Source organism: Zootoca vivipara, chromosome 8 (genome assembly GCF_965207765.1).
Source record: "Zootoca vivipara chromosome 8, rZooViv2.hap1.1, whole genome shotgun sequence".
In the NCBI taxonomy this organism is placed as follows: domain Eukaryota; kingdom Metazoa; phylum Chordata; class Lepidosauria; order Squamata; family Lacertidae; genus Zootoca; species Zootoca vivipara.
This window is the reverse complement of record NC_142591.1, coordinates 69,091,739-69,115,525: the sequence shown is the minus strand read 5'-3', so window position 1 is coordinate 69,115,525 and position 23,787 is coordinate 69,091,739. Positions and strand designations below refer to the sequence as shown.

The 23,787-nt window shown below is 38.1% G+C and overlaps 1 protein-coding gene across 1 annotated transcript in view; it reads right to left on the bottom strand.

The window, feature by feature from the left end:
- Positions 1-23,787, bottom strand: part of EMC2 (ER membrane protein complex subunit 2) — a 41,010-nt gene that overhangs the window by 11,083 nt on the left and 6,140 nt on the right. Inside the window, exons 2-7 of the mRNA XM_035125121.3 lie at positions 20,571-20,684; positions 18,018-18,082; positions 12,445-12,530; positions 10,032-10,089; positions 2,321-2,406; positions 2,118-2,177 (exon numbers count right to left, since the gene is read on the bottom strand). Coding sequence (XP_034981012.1) covers positions 2,118-2,177; positions 2,321-2,406; positions 10,032-10,089; positions 12,445-12,530; positions 18,018-18,082; positions 20,571-20,684 — 469 coding nt within the window. The remainder of the gene's footprint in view (positions 1-2,117; positions 2,178-2,320; positions 2,407-10,031; positions 10,090-12,444; positions 12,531-18,017; positions 18,083-20,570; positions 20,685-23,787) is intronic.

The window sequence follows — 23,787 nt, the reverse complement described above, 5'->3', positions numbered from 1 at the left end:
TCAAAGCTGATCTACATACAAATTATTGCAATAGTCTATGGACATATGCCAAAACCTTTGCTCATGCAGCCCACATCCTCTGACACCCAGGAATTCTATAATCTTAGCAACAGGTGAGTCACTAGTGCATAACAGATTTGTCCTTGGCACATTCTCTGCAGTTAGAAGGACACATTAACCAAGATCATTTAAAGACAAAGGGTGGTATTCAAATAAGTTTGATCCACAGTAGACCCACTGGAATTGATGAACATGATTTAAGTTAGGTCCACTAATTTCAACAGCTCTACTCTTGAGTAAAACTAAGCTGAACACTACCCAATCAAGCACAACGCTAGGTGTGGCTGAACCCATTTAAAATCAATTATCTTAAGCACACTTTACTCTTTGCTAAACTGTTGCTTTTCTGTGTAGAACATTTAGAAGCAAGACTTGGTAATTGCAGGACAAAACAGCACTTTCTATGAGATGGGAAGTATGCGTTCGTATTATTTGCTTTTTAACAGTGGTGGGAACTTGAAGTCCATGGGAAGAAAGCAAAAAAAGTGGGGGTGGGGTGCGGCACAATGCTAAACAGAAGCAAGTGTCAGAAAGAGAAATAATTGGTTCTGGCCTTGCGCACTGGCAGTATGTAGCTGAACAGATTATGGCCAAGCAAATGTGGCCCTCAACAGAAAAAAATCTGCCCACCCATGGTTTATTGTCATAAGTATAATTTACCAAAACAATATTTTGGATAGAAGTAAAGTGAGTTTTAATACAAATATAGATTTTAATGTGCTTGCATTAATAAGTTCTTATTTCGTTATTTTTTAAAGTCGCCTTTAATTTTATCCACCCTGCCTTCCCCCCCCTAATGTTTACAAACTTTGAAAATGTGTATGTGTGTACACATTAGCCATTTTTTCTATGCGGGCTTTAGTAAAGGGAAGCTTCTGCCACAATAAAATTATTACTCTTTAAGGTTGTACAAGAGTCTGCTTTTCAGGCTGTAAGCAAACTAATATGGATTCCATACATTTTGCTGACTCTTAATTAAATAGAAAAGGTGGCATCCTACTTGGTCCTCAGTAGACCTACTGAAATCAATTAGTGACTTAATTGCCTCTTGATTTCCATGGGTCTACTCGGAGTATGACTTAAACTGAGACCACAAAGTTTATTATAGTACTAAATATTGCACAAAATATTAGGATGTTTGTTGCAGGACAATTTCTTGACACACATTGGAAGTATGAACACTAAAATTATCTATTAAATTCTACTGTCAAATAATTCATGTTATTTCTACTGTGAGAAACAGAGCTGTTTTTTGAAACCCAATGGAATGGCTGCCTTTTCTCCCGAGAATCTCATTATTTGCCTATTCTCTGAAAAGGAAGGAAGGAAATATTGTAGTACAATTTAGGCCTGGGCAGAAAAAATAAAGACGGAAGAAAACCACAATTATTTGCCATGGAATGAAGGTCAGAATTAATGCCGTGATATTAGAAAACGAACTAAGGCTTTGAGCTAATCCACTCACACTGGGATTTCCTCTTGTCACTAAAGCAATAAAAAGCTAACAAAAACATTAAATATCCAATAAGAAAGTTCCTCCAACACTCAACATTCCTGACTGCATGGTGTCTTTTACCCAGGAGAGCAAACACCCATTTTAAACTTTCCGATTTTGAAGAAAGCACTAGAGTAGACTTTCAAACCATATCATTAGTATGTTTCCTCGAAGAAAAAAAATGCCTAACCCTTACATGCAGTTCATGCATGCCACTTCTTAAATATAGAGCATTTGTACCTGCATGTAGCAAAACAATTTAAGTAATGTTGCTAACCTGTCGGCCCTAGCTGTCTGTAGCTGGTTTCCCCCCCTGACAAGTAGGTGAAATTTATTCCCATCACTATTAAAACAAACACAAAATCAATTTTCTGTCATTTAAATAAAAAAGAAAATAAAGGGACCTGACAGCCACAAAAGACTACTTATGTGTATATTGCTTATCCTACTAAAATGAAATTGTGAATTTCCCAACAGATGCCTTAGTTACTAGTTTCCTCCTTATACATAAAAAAACCCCACACCCTTAGCTTTTGTGAAGTAGGCTTCGCAAATAACTTACTCGTGTTCATTGATGTAAAGTTCTGCGAGTTCATGCCAGGCTTCTTGGTCACCAACAAATCTAAAAACAAAACAAAACATGGAGAATTCTGTAAAATGAACAGCATGGAAGAAAAAGTAGTAAATCAAATGTAAATTCCATTTTAATTAAAAAAGATTTATCAGAATAGCAAAACACAAGACGTATTCTTATAAAACACTCACTGTTCCAGATACTCATTCAACTCTCGGATGGCTTCTGCATTTTTCCCCTGGGCTTTTCGAATGGCAATCTTACGCTTTCTTGCTGTCTGTGGGTTGACATTAACAGAGGATTATGTGCTCATAATTCCCTGGGTTTTTGTGAAGCAGGCAGTTTGACTGTGCAAATTATTATCTCAATGCCGGAGGAATTCCACTGCAGAGCAACAGCTCGGCTGGAGTTTATAAATATACCCTATGACATCCTGCTGAGAGATTTAAGAACTTCTTGCTGTCACATTGCTAGGTTTTACTTTTCATGTGAAAACTGTATGGATCATTTCAGCCAAATAAGTGACTGTCCAGATTCCGATAATTACAAAGCAGCAGGGGATGCTAATCTTTAGGGGTCTGCCACCCTATCAGTTCATGTGCTCTGTGGCTCAGGGATATCCAGGCACCACAGATATTTCACTACAATTTCCCCCAGGTTTGAAAAAAATATTCTATTTAAAGTAGCAATTACATAACTAAATAGATGTCTTGGTTTGCTGAAGCTGCCTCTGCCTGTTGTGAATGACAACAATGCTGTACGAAGGTTTTCTGACAGTACACAAAATTTTGTAACATTTCAGTTTCCCTATAACACAACTATTTCAACTTCAAGCTACCTGGCAGCTGTTTCATCAAATTAACAACTTCGTAATAGGGAAACAAAGAGTCACACCCTAAAACTTTAGTCTGGGAACATAAGCCATCAGGCAAATTACCGAGCCAACTGATCCAGCTTTTATAAAAACTGACTTCACTTACAGCCACAGAGCTGACAGTTCGTTACCATGAGAGGGGTTCTTTCTTTCCACCTCTGAATGCCATTCCTTCAGAAACACACAAGGAGGGCCTCCTCAAATGGTTTGGAATCAGACTTTCCAGCGGCTGCTGCTCTATTTGTAAACCACAGAATTCCCACACAACAGAAGCCATTCAGACCCCTAAGCCTCCTGCTAAGGGAAACCTTATATCCTTTTCTAGAGCACATGTATAAACTGATCATTATCTTGCACGAACTCCTAGCAGACATTTGATCACATCAGAGGACTACAAAGTTTGGTCGAGAGTGTGTAATACCAGGTTCTAAGGTCACCTGTATCATGCAGTAGATGGAATTCCTTGCTCTACAACCAAGCAACTTTCTTGAACTCCAGGAATTTTAATTGTTCAATACCACCCTTCGTTTGGCAGCCTCAATACCCTCAAAAATAAATTTAAAAAAACACCCCTTCAAAATATGTTTTGAGTACACTACAGCTAGATATCAATATATTAAAGTTATATTGTCCATTTGCATTAGATAGTGATATATTAAGTTATATTGTCTATACTGAAAGCCCATGTTATGTTCTTACTGAAGGTGCTTTTCTTTGAAACTTTGTGAAATTCTGAACTCTGTAGATCTTCTGTTGTTATAACTTAAAATACCTTTCTGTGCTTGCCCAACTGGTTTGCATATCACCAGTTTGAAGAGACTCCACAGTAATCAGGCATTTATTACACCCCTCTAAATGTGATGCCGTTCATCTCCTTCAACAACCCAAGTCAGATCATAGCCCCAAACACCTAGAGCCCTGACTGGTTATAAGTATATTCTCGCTCGCTCGCTCGCTCGCTCCCTACACACACACACACACACACACACACACACACAAGCATAAAAGGTCTGATGTGAACTACACAGTTCAGTATTCTTTGCACAATCCACTACTTTAAAGAGAAAGCACACACTACTGTCCCTATATTATAGGACATACAAACTGCCAGTATTCAGACATTACAATAAATCACAGTTAACATTTGGTCATTCACGAGCCAATCACACCCACTTTACTCCTCCCCACTAATGCTGGGGAGAAACAAACCATAATCCCTTGCTTAGTGTTATGTCTGAACCTATAGCCAAGGTTTGTTCTTGGCTTACTGATGGTGGTTTGAAGTACAGGCTTTTTATCCTATTCCAGTAGTATAATGAATTTAGCTAAAACTGTTTGGAATACTTAATATGATATTTAGGTGATGCAACTTACTTAGCAGTCTTGCTCCAACCCCGACTGCCTATAGTCTTTTCAAGCAAAGTCAGTACTGTTTAACTCCAGCTCCACATTCATTTTTTAAACTTGCAGAAATGCTTGTGGATATCAAACCTGTCTATCATCTAATCATTCCAACAGAAACTATTATTTCTGTCCTACTATATATTCCATTACCTGTTGCATTAAATGTAGAACAAAATATATTTTAAAAAATAACCAGAAAAAGGAAACCCATTCATCTCTAATTGTATGACAACTGATTCATGGAATTGCCACCAGCGGAAAAGTATTTCGATAGTATTCTTCACTAGGTGGGTAGGAAAGTGAGAAAATGATTCACTTCAATAAGCTAGAATGTGTCTGTAAAAGTATTCGGAATTCATCTCAAAACAAGAGATTCTTGAGAACTAGTCTGACATACAAGAGGATTCCCCCTCCCCACCGCTTTTCATTCAAAATGTACTTCAGGACCTGGTCAAAATGTGTCTGCAACCAGATCCGTTTTGCTTGACCGTGCAGAACTGGTGACATAGAATTTCCCCCTATCCATTTCCCAGCATTCAGAACAAAACCCTACAGAGATTACTGGCTGGCTCTGTAAAGCCATCATTCTTAATGGAAAGATATAGGTCATCTTAAAGAAACACTTATGCTATAATTAGTATCAAGTGAGCCAAGGTGCTTTAGTATATCCCATATTTCTTTATTAAACAATGAACCATTCCAAACTATGCGTTTAAAAAAGGCCAATAATCCCCAATTTGGCTCAAGAACTAATCCTCCATTTGTCATGTTTCTTTAAAAAAAAAGCATTAAGTAGACTCAAAGTGAAGTGAGGATTTGAACATGTGTCAACTTCTGTATTTGATTAACAAGAGAAGCTGACACTAAATTTGGAACAAGCTTTTACCAGGAGGGGATTTTGAAGGTGATGAATTTCATGAGAAGGAACTCTGCTAGATTTTAGATTGAATTTAAAGGGGGAAAACACAAAACAAAGCAGAAAATATGTAAACCTGTAATCCTTAACATTGCTCATAACATTGCTTTTTAAAGTGAAGATTAAGTTTTTTATCCAAAGATGGAACACTGGATTCCTCTGGATCTCTGTAATGTTAAGGAACATACCATTATGGTGGGGTGAGGAATTTTTCACTTTGGACTCGATAGTTTCATGGCAAACCTCCAGGATGGGTGTACCTGTATTAAAAATAAGTGTGGCCAAAGGAAGAAAGTTCCTTGGCATGGAACACAGATCACACATGTACTTGCATGCATGATGATGGCATAGTAGTTCATAAAATCAAGATCAAAGAGCCCAACTCCAATGTAAAGCAGTACCATTGCACATCACAGCCACTGTTGGCGTCACTGCACTGGTGGTTGTGGACTGGTCAGTAAAAGTACATTTGCTTGACATTAACAGTGACAGGGTAGAGATTCCCTCCTGATAACTTGTATTTGTATGCTGTGAACTGCCCTGAGATTTTTGGATAAATGTCTTAATACAGACATTGACCATTTTAGGCGTATTGGAATAATTTTTGTTATACAGTTTGGACAATAATTCCGTGTTCAGCACCCACTGACCAGTATCTGTCCTGTGACCAACATTTGAAATAAAAAGCAAAAAAGTTCACCAAAGGAACATCAAAAAGCAACAGCTGAAACAGTCTACATTTTAGCATACTCAGGATACAATACTGAAGTTTAATATGCATGTATATCTGAACCTAACACATATTTTATTCTGGACTTTTAAAAGATTATCAAACTTACTCCTCTTATTTGCTAAGTCCCCAACTATGAAATAACATACTTGTTTCATACATTAATGCCATTAATTAAGACAGGGGGAGTCTTAATATTATCTGTGATATATATATATATATATATATATATATATATATATATATATCTGTCCTCCTTGCTTTGTGAGAGAAACAAAGCAAAGAACATTTTGAAAGAGTATTATCTCCTTTTACTCAGAATCTTTATTATGCCTTAATTATAAAAATATATTATACAAGTGCTTCTTCTTTATATGTTAATTGTTCCAAAAATGAATTTGTAAAGCAATGAGTTTGCAGAACATTGGAAAGCACAAGTGGAAAGCACAAGTGAGACCTGAATACTTCTCATTTTACTAGCATGTCAGAAAGCCAATGTTAGGCATAAAAAAACCCCTGAAACACATCAGTATATGTAACACACAGTGCAAGGATTTCCACGTTTTGCTATAAATAATAGTTGTTATATATTTGTTAAACGTTGAAAAACAAAATTATATCTCAATTTCATATAGTACAGTCATACCTTGGGTTAAAGACACCTGAACGGGTTACTTTTGGGTTTTGGCGCTCGTGCATGCACAGAAGCGCTAAATCACACTTTGTGCATGTGCAGAAGTGCCGAATCACGACCCGCGCGTGTGCAGACGCAGCGCGGCAGGTTGCGAACATTTCGGGTTGTGAATGTGCCTCCCGCAAGGATCACGTTCACAACCCGAGCGTCCACTGTAAATAAACATTTTAAAGGATTATCACCTCCTTTTTGTTGATCCATGCATTATGATGGATACACAATATTGAAAGATTTTCTCTAACTGAAATGACTGAAACTTTTTAGGGAGGTAGGAAGCAATGACTCGTTTCCAAAAGTTTCAAATCCATAATGGGAAACCAAAATGCTGCACTCATTTCCTCTCACTCAGTCAGTTTCTCCTGATATGATTGCCTTTCAGAACCCAACTTCATCTGCTTTTTTCCAGTGTCAGGATCACTTTTTGGAGAATGCAGTGAATTTTCAAACTGGAAATCTAAAAGACGCACATCAAGAGCTTGGAGGAAGAGATGAATTCCTTTCCAAGGATTCAACTGGCCGAGGCTAATGGAGTATAACAGAACCTGGACATACATAAGACATATTGCTCAAAACTGTTTTTTCACCACATGTCAAGGCTACATGATCCTTGCATAGCACCTGAACTATGACTTCCAAGTGGCTCATTTTTAATTTAGGGTTTTAAATGACCCTTCATATTAATTTGGAAACTGAAGTCTTACTTAAACAGCTCTTAACAAATGTTAAAATGTTTGCTCCCATCTTCATTTCATAGCTGTAGAATGCAATGATGACTGGCGCTAGGATGCACTTTGCTATTACATAACTTGGTTTACAACTCTCTGTACCCTAATGGAAAAAGCTGTTGGATATTAAAGTTGTTTTTAATCCTTGTGCAGCCCCTATCTTTCCTGTTTCAAACTGTCAGCTCCTGCAATGCATGATTTTTACATGACTTATGTGAACAAAATCTATGTTTCACTTGCCAAACAAGAGAAAATGTTTAATATATCTAAGCAACTCCATGTGTCAGCACACGAGAAGAGACTGCTTTAAGCTCAAGTTAGTGCCAAGACAAACTCAGCAATAGTTTCAGTTTAAAACCATGAAGCATTTATTTTCCTACAGCAGCCATATGTGCACATGGAAATAATTAACAGGTAGATGACATATAAACAACTCCAATACCTGACAATTTATCAAAACTTTCTACTTAACCTTCATTCTTTAGAATACAAAAATCGAACTGGCCAGTACCTAAAGAATAAAAATTTCCTCAATACTGTACAGATTTTAAGAAGGGTAAGAAATGCAAGTAATCAGATTTTCTAATATTTCAATATGTAATAGTACTCTTTTCAGAATTAATGTCTGGCGAATTTAGGATGCTTTTGGAAACAGTAAGAGGGGATTCATAGTCAACAGAAATAATATAAAAGTACAACGATGGGCGTGAAATGAACAGTGTCAATTTTAAAATGATCCCAGAAGGCATTATATCTTATTGTTTACTGGAGGCTTCATTGTCCATTAGATTTCTGTCACAACACATAGTATGAAAAAATTAATTTTCTACAACCTTGTAGCCTGCATGTGAATGTATTTCCGTATTACCTATCTTTCTAGACTATTAAAAATCATGCTCTCTGTAGAAAGCAACTGGCATAATGCATGAATTCAAATTAAACAATATTTTCTACTGGCCCCAGTATGACAACTACGCATATTAAAAATGCACTGAATGGAGTTTTGCTTTTCATCAAAATTACTACTTTTGGTTCACCATGTTCAGCTGGACTTGTTTCAAAAAGGCTACAAAACTGTCTGCAATTTGGATCATTTATTTTCAGCTAACAAAATTATTTAGATCCATTTTTCCTCCCAAACCAATAAAGATTTTTAAGACAAATGCTCAATGCGTAAAGTTCCAATTAACCCACTGTCTTTAATTTACACCTCCTTCCCTGCCTCAACTCAGAAAGAAAAAAAATATGGTTAGATAAAACTCACATTTAAACCTCCAATCTAGTAATAGAAAAGCATGATTTCAACCTTTCAAACAATAACTGGCCCTATAAAGTTGTCTCTTCATGTACCGCTAATCCAAGAACATGGCCATTAAACCTCCAATAAAAGTTACCAACGTTCAGTGCTAAATTTTTCAAGGAAACATTTTATAGTTAACATAGACAGGTAAAATGAGCATGAGTGCACATTCTATCATCTTCATTAGAAGGACTAGCCCTAAAAGGCAAGCTAAAAATAAATACATACCTCGTCTTCTCTAATCCACTTATAAAATGGAAGGCTATGACTATATTAAACTGAAGGCTGTGACCATTTAAATTAAACTAAAGAAGAAAATTAGTCAGATAGATTCCTGAGAACAAAGGATTGGAGCCAAAGGTGTCCTTCCAGGAACAAACAGAAAGGAGACAATTTTCATCGATTCACCCTCCTCACTATACACCCATGTACTACCTCTCACAGATTTTGAGTGTTCTCCAGTCATTCAGTCCAGACTATGGTGGAGAGGTGGGGAGGATAGTGAGAACTATCTCTCCCCATTTCGCTCACCTCTGCTGGATGAAAGGCCCTTCTGAGATTGGAAGGGCATCTCTAGATCCAGGCCAGATTTTCAGTTATTTGCCATGCAAATGAAAACTGTTTTAATCTCTGATTGGGAAGCATGACAACACTTTTCCTACTTTGTTTCAGCAAACTGTGCAGATTGACTTCACTTCCTTCTCACAAAAAATAACAATTCAAAATTGCAAACTGGAAACTTCAAAAGAGTTGAAAAATAATACGCTGAACTGTTGTTCTTTAATTTGCCTTTTGAAATGTGCTACATATATTGGTATAGGTTAGACACATTGATATAAACTCAGTACACTATCAAAGAAATATAATAAATTCACAATGTCAGATATTTCTCACTTCAATAATTTTAACCAAGGAACTTCAACAGTACTGACAGGAAGTATGTACAGTGGTCCCTCGACTTACGAACTTAATCCATTCCGAATGCACATTCGTAGGTCAAAAAGTTCGGAAGTCGAAATGCAGCTTCCCATAGGAAAAAAAATATTCGGAAAAATTAGTAAGTCGGAAAAAAATGCATGTAAAAATTAGTAAGTCAGGAAAAACGCATTTAAAGCCGCCAACGGTTTCCGTTCCCATGTAGAAAAATTCATAAGCATGCGGCCATTTGTCCCGTTCGTAAGTCGAAACCTACGGATGTCGAGTAATTCATAAGTCGAGGGACCACTGTAACTCAAACGTCATTTATCTGTTCAACTTACAGTATTAGTTGAATCTTCTTGTAAAATCCTGTCATATAGCTGGATGGCATCATCATACCTGTTATAAGGCACAAACAAAATATTTGCAGCTTAATTCAACAGAGTTCTTAGCAACTCCATATAGAACCTTTCATCCCAACCCAGCAAAAGACGCACTGGGGCACAACTGGTGCACACCAGATTCCATTGAACTGATTGGAAATATATTCAAGATTCAAAACTCACCCCTCTGCATGTGCGAATCATTGAACGTGATTCAACCTGGATGGTAAACTCTGTTCAACATCTTGCTCATTGTGTTCAAATTTTGTTTTACTTTTCAATGTGATTTCTTTATTGTTTGTGATTACTTTTGTTATATTTATAATTATGTAAATCGTTTCATGTTGTAAGCTGCCTCCAGCATGGTTTTTAACATACATACAACTAAAATGATAATGATGATGTAAATCCATGGGTGGGTTTTGGTGGGTTTGATTCTTGTTTTCCATTACTGAAAAACTGTTCTAAGCTGTCTTGAACATCATTTGATTTCAAAGTAATGGGCTATGAATCTTAAAACTAAATAAAAATATACTTTTATCATCAGCTTTACTTTTTGGCCAAGACAATAAAGACAAGGGCTTCAAGATACTGGATCAGTCAGTACTCAGTCAGTACTATATACTCTGGGCACAAGATTTAGGACATGACATACAAATGGAAGACTGGAGAAAATTATGGAAAGTGGATTTAAAATTTACTGATTGTATAACTCTGAAAGAGAATTATATGAAAATGATGTATCAATGATATATGACTCCTGTTAAACTTGCAAACAAGTTCCAATAACTGCTGGAAGTGTAAAGAGAAAGAAGGTATGTTTTATCATATGTGGTGGAATTGTAAAGTTACCAAAAAATATTGGGAAATTATACTTAATGAATTGAAAAAGATGTTTAAAATAACTTTTGTTTAAAAACCAGAAGCTATCTTGTTACGTATTATAGGGCAGGAATTGACAAAAGAGCAGAAGACGTTATTCATGTACGCTACAACAGCGGCTAGAATTTTACTAGCCCCAAAATGGAAAGCTGACAAGATGCCAACAAAAGAAGAATGTAAAGGCAAACTCATGGAATACGCAGAAATGGCAAAACTCATGGGACAGCTCAGAGACAATGACAACAAAGACTTTTAAAAAGACTGGGAACCGTTTATGCCAGGCATGTCCAAAGTTCATTTTGGGGGCCTAATCCAGCCCGCTGGTTGATTTAATCCAGCGCCTGTGTCAGTTTATTTCCTGGGGTAGAATCCTAAAAAAAAAAAACCTCAACAACTTCAATCCTACAATCCTAAAAAAAGGTCAATGACTTTGGTTGACCCTTTGGTCATCCCCCACGGCCCTTCACTTCATCTAATCTGGCCCTCTTTGAAAAAAAGTTTGGACACCACTGGTTTGTGCTGTATTTACAGAAGGGTCATTCCACGTCAGTTCAACATGGTCATGCCATCCACCGTCTCGGATTTTGATGAAACTTAGTATACACCCTTCCGTTATGGTTGAAAGAAACCTCCTTAAAAACTTCCCCCTCTATCTCAAACGGTTTTAATTTTATAGCACTTCAAAGTTTTGTGAAATCTGTGTTCCTATCCCTCTTGAAATCCACGGCCTTGTGTGCATTTTATTTATTTTTCCTTCATAACCAATGATCAGATCTCTTTGAAATTTTACAGAGTTCAATAACATGATGAGGATTTCAGGAAAAAATACACCAGCACTCAAAAGATTTTATAAATGCCTTCAAAATATATAAATGTAGCTTTATTGGTGGAAAAACTAGGTTTAGAAAACCTAAATTTTCAGTGTTAGGGCACAATGCAATCAAAAGTTTTTGATGGTGAAAATTATTGCAAAGACAGGCTCTTTCTCAACAAAGAATAAAATTTATGGGTCTCTTATGTCTTGTAACAAAATTTTACATTTTTTGGACATCGTGGGGGAAAATGGCTACTGGGTACAACTTTCCTACAATCCATAGCTGTAAAAGAAAAAAATCAATGAAACAAAGTTGTTCATCTTAAAATCTAAAAGAATATTGGTTATTACAGGTGTTTTACAATATTCCAAATCTACACTCGAGTAGATCAAATTATCTTATGAAGAAGGAACACCAATGAAAGAAAGTGACTGTTATTGCAGTCCAAGGTGGTTAATACATTTTAGAAACTATGTACAGCAATTTTTTAAAGTGTCTTATGTAACAACTATATCAAATTCTCTAAAATATTTCCATCCTAAAGTTTATTTGTACACAAGTGACAATCCTATCTCCATGTGCACAGAATTTACTCCCTTCACAGAGATGTTGATTGTGGCAGTTTTTTTTTTTTTAATGTAGTGTCTGGAAAAGATTTTTAAAAATTTAGTTACCTCTCCATGGCTTCAAATCTCATGCCTGTTAACCGCTTAACTCTATGGCTCCCAGGGAATTGCCGTCTTAGCTCTTGAAGACAAAACTGTATTTTTTAAGAATAACACAAAGAAAAAGGAAGAGGTAAAAAACAGTTTTCTTTCAAGTTGGAAACCAAAATCTGAGTGATGTTTATTTGAGAACAGTAACTGAGAAGCTCATTTGGCAGCAGTCTCGCTTAACACAACACTAAAGTACCATATCAACACTTCTTCAGCAATGTTTTGAGAGATACCAGGACACATAGACAGAACCCAGATTTCATGCTACAAAAATATCCTGTAGTCAGTAAAAATAAAAAAAGACACCCCACTCCCAAACAACCCTACAATTTATAAACAAGGTAATTCTTTTGAGCTTCAACCACATAATGCAATTTGCACTCCTGTTGAGAGTTATGCAATGCAGAGAAATTAAGCCCTTAATTGACTAAATCTACAACCTAGAAAGTGACTTTTGAACAGTTTATTACTGTTTTGAACAGTGATGAAGCAATCATGATGTACCAAAGGAAGGTGAGAGAAGGCACTAGCCAATAAAGGTAACAAGAACGTATATCAAAGTTTTAGTAATAACAACAAAGAAGTGTTCCTTGCAAATCAACTCTATGGCCAATGTGATACTCTCTTTAATGGTGGAACTCCCAACTCCCATCAGCCCCAACCAACACAGCAAATGGTCAGTGATCATGAGAAGCGAAGTTCAACAACATCTAGGAGGTGACATGTTGGACATTCGAGTATTGTAAGAAGTATGGTTTCAGACCCTGCACAAATTGCATTTAACCAAGGTAGCCCAAACTCATGACAGACTTTCCTACTTTCCCCCCTTCTATTCTATTTTCTCATTTAAGGGGGAGGGCAGGCAGAAAGGAAATGAATAATAAACATTAAAGGAAACGGCAAACAAGGCCCTACTTTCATCTAAGGCAAAGAAAATGCAGACATGATCTTTTCACTCACAAGTATTGCAGGTGGCTGTCCCATTCCCAAGCAGCCGTGAATTTGACCTCACGGTGTGCTCTTTTGCCACTGTCTGTCAAACGAAGGATCTTTATTTGTGAACTAAGGCCATGCATGGAGGGAGAGAGATACTGCAACAAGCTATGAGCAGCCATTATGTGGTAGAAACAATCCTCAAAACTATGATGAATAGCAAATAGAAATTGCAACACACTTCATCTGGAACCAATGGCCCCAATTTTTTCATAACAGAAGCCTCACATTTGTTGACTTTCCTAGTCAGGAAGTTAAGGGTGCAAACCCCATTCTGGAATCAGGTGCCTGCAGCTGTGGCAAAAGATTAGTCAGAATTATAGCTATTTTGAACGTTCTTTCAACGAAGTATGTGGAACAATAAAAATCACAAGCTTTCATTAAGCCTTTAAACTGTTCTCGGTGTGGAGACCAAATAGTCATAGTGCTTGCATCATGCTGTGTTTCTTATAGGACACTTTGGGGCCAGAAGTTCAAACTTAAAACTACTGCAGCAATTATGAGCGTGTTTTAAAAAAAAAAAACAGGTGTGAATTTGTTTGTTGGTTCCTTTAGAAAACCCTTCAATAAAACAAAGGGAAATGTTCTTCATATCTATTTTTATATGTGTTCTAAAAAATTCCAGATAATTTCATTACTACCACCATATTAAAACATGATCATCATCAGCGCAACATAAAAGTTTAATGCAACTTTCTTGTTGATCCTGTGAAGCCACAGGGAACTAAGAGGATGATTTTGAAGGTAACTACTTTATGCTGGCACCCTTACAGCAGAACTTTCTAGGATTAATCCTTGCCCATCTTGACTTGTAAGAGCCACCAAGGGTGGGTCGGCTGGCTGGTTGGGTCTTGGGATTTGTGATTCACTGTGAGCTACATGTTAAAGAAGAATTTGAGCAACCATTCTTGGAGAAGGGCCCACCAGACCCAGAAAACTGCCCCAAATACCAATTAGTTACCAATATGCCTTTTTGTGATAAGGTGCTCCAGTGGATGGTGGTCATACAACTCTAACGCGTCTTGGATGAAGCAGGTTATTTAGATATGATTTCACGTTAGGGTTTGGTACAACACTACCTTTGGCCACTGTGATTCTAGGTGAGAGTGCACAACATGCAACCATGTTGATTCCCCTGGCCTTCTCAGCAGCCTTTGATACCAGTAACCATGGTATCCCCTCCAGACGAACCATCTGGGGTTAGAACTGGAGGAACTGCACTGCAGGCTTCTGTCCCTACCTTGACAATCAGTTCCAGAAGATGGTACCCAAAATATTATAACTCTTCCATGGTGTAAGAATACACTATGGTGATCCACAATACTCCATTTTGTCCTGATACTATCAAAAGAAGATGCTGAGTGAGGTGTCATCAGTATTTCTCTATTTTATCATATCCAGATGAAGCTGCAGATGTGCTAAATTACTGCCTGCAATCAGCAATGGACCAGTTGGGGGACAATAAGCTGAAATGGCAGCTTATTGTTGTTTAGTAGTTGTTTAGTTGTTTAGTCGTGTCCAACTCTTCGTGACCCCATGGACCAGAGCACGCCAGGCACGCCTGTCTTCCACTGCCTCCCGCAGTTTGGTCAGACTCATGTTGGTAGCTTTGAGAACACTGTCCAACCATCTCATCCTCTGTCGTCCCCTTCTCCTAGTGCCCTCAATCTTTCCCAACATCAGGGTCTTTTCCAGGGAGTCTTCTCTTCTCATGAGGTGGCCAAAGTATTGGAGCCTCAGCTTCAGGATCTGTCCTTCCAGGGAGCACTCAGGGCTGATTTCCTTCAGAATGGATAGGTTTGATCTTCTTGCAGTCCATGGGACTCTCAAGAGTCTCTCCAGCACCACAATTCAAAAGCATCACTTCTTCGGCGATCAGCCTTCCTTATGTTCTGGGGTTACACTATCCCTAAAAGATCAGATTCATAGTTTGGGTGCTATTAAACCTGGTGGCATATTTGGATGCCCAAGTGCCCTTTGTAGCTTGAAGCCAACTGAGTTGTATCTCATGCTGACCTATTGATGGATGGTTCCTTGATCCAGCAGAGGACTCCATCAGCAGAACAGGGAGAGAGAGGCTTCCCCTACTGCCGTGTCCTTGAGGGGTGAGTGAGAGAGAATGGGACCTGCAACGAGTATGGTGAATAAGTGAAAATCACCTTGCTTCTTCAGAGTCCCAATCTGGATCAAACAGCCTTCCATCATGGACAGACCCACTGCCCCTGAAGCAATCAGAGACTGTATTTGGTTCATTTCTAGCTTCTAATTATAAGAAGACCAACTACTTTTGATTTAGAAAGCTATTTTACTTTATTAAACTGAGTTTCAAAGAAAAATAAACCCACTTCCTTTATTATCACCTCAGGTCATCTTGAACTCAGTTTACATATACACAAAAACACTGCCCTAGTTTATTTGAAATATTTCAAAAGTAGTTTCCACTGAAGACAGAAAGGATATGAGTGCATGCATGAAGTGATGCAATACAAAAGGGTCCCCCTTCTAAAAACCCTTTATGTTGTAAAACATGCTTATCATTCTCCACATCTTGCTCTGTATACAGCTGGTAGGACAGATTTTGGTTGAAAATTAGAAAACTCTTAACAGTAAGAGTTTTATGACAGTAGGACCATACCTAGGGAATGGGCTCTATCCCACCATAAGTCTTCAAGCAAAGGTTGGATAGCCAACTATTATGAATGCTCTAGCTCTGGATTTGTCTCATCAAGGAAGGAGCGGAACAGATGGCTTACATGCCCCTTCCAAATCCATGGTTCTATCATTGCTTTCTTTTTATTGGGTGATACTGGCAAGATCTCATGAATGAACAGTGATGTTAACTGCATCTCACTTTCTACAAAGCCAGTCATATTTGAAATATCAGAATGAGATATTCTAATATAATAATATTGTTCCAAAACTGTGTTCATAAGGTATTGATAAAGCAAAACAACTCTCTTATTCTTGAAATTAAAACTAGCTTAAAAATTCATAAATGATCTTTTTCTCGCATTCCCTTTATACTTTTCCTTGAGCTCACATCCACTGCCAAACTATGGAACAAACATTCAGCAAGAAAATTCTGTATACTAATTCGAACATTTACATGGCTCTTTCACCAGAAGTTGCTGGTTAGAGAAAAAGTATCAAATTCCCTAGTTGTAGGTCTCCTCCTTTTTTACCAAAACGAAAAGGATTTCCATAATACAAACATTTCCATAGCAGCTATGCAATGAAACCCACATGCAAAACATTGATTGTAGACGCCACAGAAAAATCAGTAGATTGAGAGAGGTACCTTTCAATCATTTGAAAAGTTGACATACACTGAGATTCTATATCAACATTTTCTTTACAACATGGCAGCTAACATATTATTTTGGCACCCAGCTTGTATCCAAGTAGCTGTAAATATTTTGAGAACTGTTGAAAGACCTGTGATAATTATAAGCAAAATACTGGTGTAGGCATCATTTCATTTAAGGTTCTACAAGCCTCCAGGTCTACACAAACAATAAAAATCTCAGCATTTGTTTTCCCATAATGCTTGTGTTCATGTTTGCCTCACTGAAGGACCTAAACTGCAGCGGTCTATCAGTATAAAATGGAAGCTAGTCATGAAGGAACATGACAGTTGTTAGTTGTTTCTTAAAAATAAATAGGGAAAATATGCACTCCAGCACTGAAGAGGAAGAGTGCACAAAATTAAAATTAGTAAACTTTTAAAAGCAGCTTACTACAGAAATGCCATGCCATAACTTAGTGGTGGGGAGAAAGGAAAGCTATGCTGAGAAATACCATGGGTGGCATTCAACATGAGTCCTACTCAAAGCATACCCACTGAAGTAAATGGGCATGACTAATTTAAGTTCAGAAATTTCAACGTGTCTACTCTAAGTAGGATTTCATTGAATACCAGCCTATCATTCTATTCTTAAAGACCTCCATCCCTGAGAAGAACAGTGAGAGGAGTTCTTAATCCAGGCATAGGCAAACTCGGCCCTCCAGATGTTTTGGGACTACAACTCCCATCATCCCCAACCACTAGCTAGGGATGATGGGAGTTGTAGTCCCAAAACATCTGGAGGGCCGAATTTGTCTATGCCTGTCTTAATCTTTGAAGAACACCAAACTTTTTAGAACAGAATTTTGCAGTAGAGTGCTGGACAAATGCAATACAAAACCACTGGTGGGGAGAGATTGTCTAGCTCCCCAAAAGTACATTGTGCTATAAACTGACCATCCAGAGCCACATATTTGCACCTCCACAAAATTATCCTGAAAAGCTTCACATTATGTAAATTAAAAAGGAACCTCCTCTCACTCAAGGCAGCCTCTCCAGATTTCACCAATTCTCTCTCTTGCTGCAGCCCTCTATGTTACACACCATGCCATTCCAGAGGGTACCTTAGGCTTCAGGAGCAGCTTTTCAGGGGGCATAGGGAGCTGCAGCGAGGAGGAGAGAATGGGAAAGTCCTTTGTGGCAAGCAGTGTTCCAAGCCATTACATTTGCAGCAGAGGTCAGCTGGACTACTTACCAGCGCCAAGTCATCCCGACTGCAGTCCAATGCAGCAATCATCACTTGCTCGTATATTATCCAGACTAGAAAACACACAAAAATACATCTGTCATATGAAGTGAGGTAGTATGTTTTTCAAAACACCTAAAGAGCAATAAAACAAATTACATTCTCTTTCGTTTCTTATAAAATCATGAATCTGTCATAATTAGTGGTCAAAATTAATATGTGCTACTCAACACTTTTTAAAGCTATACTGTTCGCTTATGCTGCATAAGCATTTTTGTAAAGTGCTCCATATTACAATGCAATATTACTACACCAGAATAGCTATTTATGATATCAAACCAACTATGGAAATGATTCACAGCTCCCCCAATTTCAAAATGCACTTTGGAGGTTGGGCAGAACAACAGTTTTTAGGGGACACTTTCACCAGTTCTGGTGTGCTGTTCTTCTCCAATTTTTCCTTTACATCAGGGATGGCTAAACCCTGGCCTGAGAGCTGGATCAGCAATTTTTTGTAGCTCCCAAAGATATCACCAATTTTGACAGTGGTGGCACAAAGTGGGGGAAAATGTAAAGGAGATACAGCACTATGGTGGGTACAGATGTTTAAACTGAGTTTTGCATTTTTGCCTGATGAGGGTGGTGAGTGAGACTGGGTAAATGGTTGTATGAATAAAGTGTATCATGTTGACTGAAACTGTACATTATATGGTTATATAATGCTCTCTTGTAAATGACAATGAATAATAATAAATAAAACTACCCTATTATACTGAGAGTGTTTGGCGTTCAAGAGGAAAGGCATGCACATGAAATAGACAAGTGGACAAATTTCTGTGATACACACATACTTAGAATTGTTCTGTATAAAAACCTAAAAGTTTGCCTCTCAATTAAAATCTACTTTTCCCAGACAACACAACAATCACTCTCATTTTGGCTTTTACCACTTCAGTGAATGTGTGGATATTATGTTCTATGCCTTCTTGATTAAAATCAGATTGCTTTCTTAGAATAGAAACTACATAGCCTCTGGAAACAAAAATGGATATGACACCAGGCAACATATGGAGGATTCATTCATATACATCATATGAACACTATTAATTAGGGAATCTACTGTTGTCTGTGATTCTCAGAAAAGACAAAACGAGTGAAGTAAATATGTTTCATTTATAAATTCACTAAGTGAAGGGCGATGAAAAACAGCACACTCAACTTCCCTGTTGAGATCACTGCCCTTTCTATCACCCACTGAGTTTACATTAAACTCAGGAGACAACATATGCAAGCCTGTTTTCTTGGACACTTCAAATTTTAAATCTCAAAACCAAATAAGAAAATGACTGTGCTATGCTATTATATGCAACTTTCAGGTGTATACCGAAGCCAGGTTTGGGGAACCTTTGGCCCTCCAGATGTTGCTGAACTACAACTCTCATCATCCTTGGCCATTGGGCATGCTTGCTAGGGCTAATGGGCATTGCAGTTCAGTAACATCTGAATGGACAGAATTTCCCCACTAAGTTGTTCTCTGAAAAAAATATTCTAATGCTCATCATTATGAGATATATTAGTAATATATTTTGATAACATCCCAAGCTGAAAGACCTCTGTTCGAGTGTTCTAAGAAATGAACCCATTTCAGAAATATTGCTCCCCTCTCTCTCTTTGTATAATGTCAGTGTTACTGAGACCAAAACTTCCTAAAATTAAATAAAGAAGGGTACACCCGTTCTGATCTTTGAGACCTTTGCCAAAAATGAACTGCTCATACTGTCTGAATTAGGTTAACTAAGTTATAGAAAGGAAAGAAAGAGAAAGTAGAATGAGCTCATTAAAAACAAATCACTGATACTTATTCCCTTCCTGCCTACATAAGAGCCTTAGTCAACTTTATACAGTTTTCTTGCCATAAAACACTCTGATGCTTTATCCTGTGCTTATATAAAAAGAGGTATTGCATTATTGTGACTTTCTTTTTAAACAATTCCCTTCTGGTATAAAATGCTCTGTGCCAAGTTTCTGTCTGGGGAGAATTAGTATTGTGCACTTACGATCCCCCCAAATGATGTAGAGCTATTGTATATAATGAAAATCCAGGCACGCCCTAGACTCTCATGCCTGACGCTATAATAAAAGCAACTCTTATATTGATTCCACGTAGCTGAAGTTATGGTTAAATTTCAGGAATAACCTTCTGTCTCCATTTCAAAACTTAGCCATCCTTCAAACGAGTGAAGACAACCAATGAGTGAAATTTGGCCAAGGATGCTTGGCCCAAGGGTTCTCTCAAACGTATTTGCATGACTAGCGGGCCAGGCTATACATCCAATTAGGTATACATCTCCCTGCCCACACCCTTAAGTTGGAAAGCAGATCAAGAGTCAGGAAAACTGGCAGATGTTGAGCTTTATGGGCGTACCATACATCAGCATGCACAAGAAAAGTGAAGTAAAAGAAAAATAATATTGAGGGTGTAATAGGAGAATCAATCAGGTAATAATAAAAGCAGCTGCACAGAATAAAGACGGCAAGAGATGTGAAATAGCTTTGACCTACTGTCATCGCCAAGCTTAGCTGCATATTCATGAATTAATTCTTCTCCAACTTCCACTATCTGCTCACTGTTCCGATAGTTCTCTTCCCTCCATTTCCTCATTTTATCTCGCATCTCTGAAAAATGAAAATGAAACAGTGGAATGACAATTCCTAATCAACATTTCTGAAATGAACTGGTATATGCATTTTCTGTTTGATAATAATTGTTTAAAGTTTCTAGCTTTGAAATTACGTTTGTGGAAAATAAAATAAACATTGAAACTTTTAGGTTTTCAAGTATTAGCTAATGAGTCTTATCCCTTATACGGTGGAACCTCGGTTTATGAACACCTCGGTTTACAAATTTTTTGTTTACAAATGCCGCGGTCCCATCTGGATTAATTCACTTTCCATTACTTTCAATGGGAAAGTTCGCTTCAGTTGATGAGCGCTTCAGTTTATGAACAGACTTCCGTAACCAATTACACCCATGCTTCGGGTTAAGTACGCTTCAGGTTGAGTACTCCGCGGACCCGTCTGGAACGGATTAATCCACTTTCCATTACTTTCAATGGGAAAGTTCGCTTCAGTTTATGAACGCTTCAGTTTACGAACAGACTTCCAGAACCAATTGTGTTCATAAACCGAGGTACCACTGTACAGTGAAAAAACCAGCACATCATGAACTCTCCAGCACATCTACCATTACCTTTTAATACTGATCAGTAGCATTCAAAAGTGCAAAATGTGCAATCCGTTTGCAAGCCATTTATTTATTTCATTTATTTGTTCAATGTACAACATTACAAACATGCGGTGTACAACATTACAAACATGCCTGGCTGCTAAAGACATGTAAAGATGGCCCATTCTTGTGTTGTAAGCCAAGCTGTGTCTATGAATGAGTAAGTGTGCTGGTGCAGGTTGCTCAAATCACACAAGCCACACTCTTCCCTTTCTGAAGCCAGGAGAAAACAAACCCAAACAAAAAGAAATCTTGGAATCCTCTCACAGTTTATTTGGAGACAAACAAACCACAAGTGGTGGTTCACATGTAGCACTAAGCCAGCACTAATTTGTTTCTTCCTGACTTGGGATAGGGAGAAATGGGGCAGGCGTGATCTGAGCAGTGTTCACCAACCATGCCTGCTTGTTCATGTTAAGCCATAGTTTGGAGTACCATGATGGATGGATGAATCGGGCCAATGTCTAAAGTCAAAATTTTCTCCTCTTGCTCTTCAAGATCACTCTTTCAGCACTGGGGTAACTGATCATATTCAAAGCATGTGGGTGCTCACTGATTATTGTGTTGATGCCTTTATGGATGCCAAAAACTTAATACAGTACAAAATGCTGAATTTCAGGCTTAATGCATAATGGAGTTGAACCTGTCAAGTTCTGTTTGATTTTATTATTTTTGTCATAATGCACACTTATGATTATTACTCCTTCAACTTGCCTCCTGCCTCTATGAAAGATTTGGCTGCATTTTGTAATTGCTTTGGGTAATATTTCCCAACACAAACATATAACGGAACATGCTTTGAGTCTTGAAGAGAAGTAGGAATAAGTTTCATCTCAAAACGAGTATATACTATTATTGCTTCATTGTGTTAGCTACGAAACAGATCGTTTTCTTCTATTGCCTCATCTGGGAACTCTTGGATTGTTTTCATTATTCCTATAAACTACAGATTATTGCAAGGCCGTTGGTTGCTTTCTATTTCAGTAAGAATTATAAAATTGGAATAGCAATGTATATAGATATTTTCACTACTATTCCCTAAACTAATATAAAAGTATGGTCTGAGGGAGTATACAAAAATTAAAATTATATCTAAAATTAATATGGCAACATTTATGTACACATTTAACTATTTTTTTAAATAGGGTGATCATTACACTTCATGAACATTACATCATCTATTATGAGGAAAAGACCAATGGGGAAGTTTTAAATCCTTATTAATCACACTTTCAAAGCATCCAAAATCACACAGAAAAAAGCAGTGTCTGAATAAATAATTGACAAGAACACAGAAATCTAGACTACAAAAAAGCATGGCAGTTTGAGTTGAAAAATATGTACAGTATAAATAACCAAACAGCACTGGCAGCAGACATAAAAATCCACCTCAAACTCAAGGTGATATAATCAATCAATCAATCAAGGTGGACCTGAAAGTCATTATGAACTCAAAATGTTATATCTTGCCCAATTATGCCTTTTTTCACCCTTTATAAATTGCCTACATAAGGATGTTGCCACACTGCAATTTGCTTGAGCACGGACAGGTGGTGCTACGAACTACACAGAGTGACCATAGCTCACCAGCCCGCCTCCCTTAGTGGCAGGGGCACTGAAGAGAGAAGTAATGGTCTAACAAACCATGGAGGAACACTGAAGACAGGCTGGGGCAGCTCCCCAGGAACTGCTTCCCAGTCTTGCTTTGATGCCACCCGCCACTTCCCTCCAACTCTCCACCACCGATGGAAACTGCTGTCCAGTTGCAGGTCACCAAGAAGGGGAGGCATATAGCACAAGGAGTTTGAGGCACTGCACGGTGGCAGGAGAGTCAGATTGGCTCTGACATCATGCATCAAGCTCCCCATGCCTTGCTCCTCCCCTTCAGGTTAAGCAATGGAGCCCATAGTGTTGGGAAGCCAGGAAAGCAATGGAGCCCCACACTCACTGCCTCATTGGCTGCCACTGGAGTGTAAGGGAAGCAGGGAGGTTGTGAGTCATAAAGGGGGAGGCAGTGTTTGAAACTCGCATTGTTACAGGCGCATTTTGCGGCAGGGAATTTCATTAGTGCAAGCACTTTCTGAGCTCTGGGTGCAGTACTGCACCTAAGATTTCAGATTAAAACTGCAGAGTGGAAGGGAGGGAGGAGCTTTTTCGGCCTCCCCACTTCCAGCTACTTTCTGAAGACCGGAGAACAGATCTTTATTAGGGGGGTGGGCAGGGGAAGGACTAGACCATGTGAAAAAATAACATAATATTTTAGCTGCAGTTCATTCATTTTCAGCTTTGTGCTCTTGTTATAAAAAGTGTGCCTAGATATTCCGTTGTTGCACTCATAACCTAGGTTAAAGGTGCCATTTAGCTCCTAGTTTTCATATATCAGTTTCTAAATTTGGGGGGGGGGGAGGCAAGAGTGGTGGTTGGCAAGTTAGATGGGGTCAGCAACACAAGCACAGACACAGCCCTTTATCTTGAATAGAGAGAGAGATATTA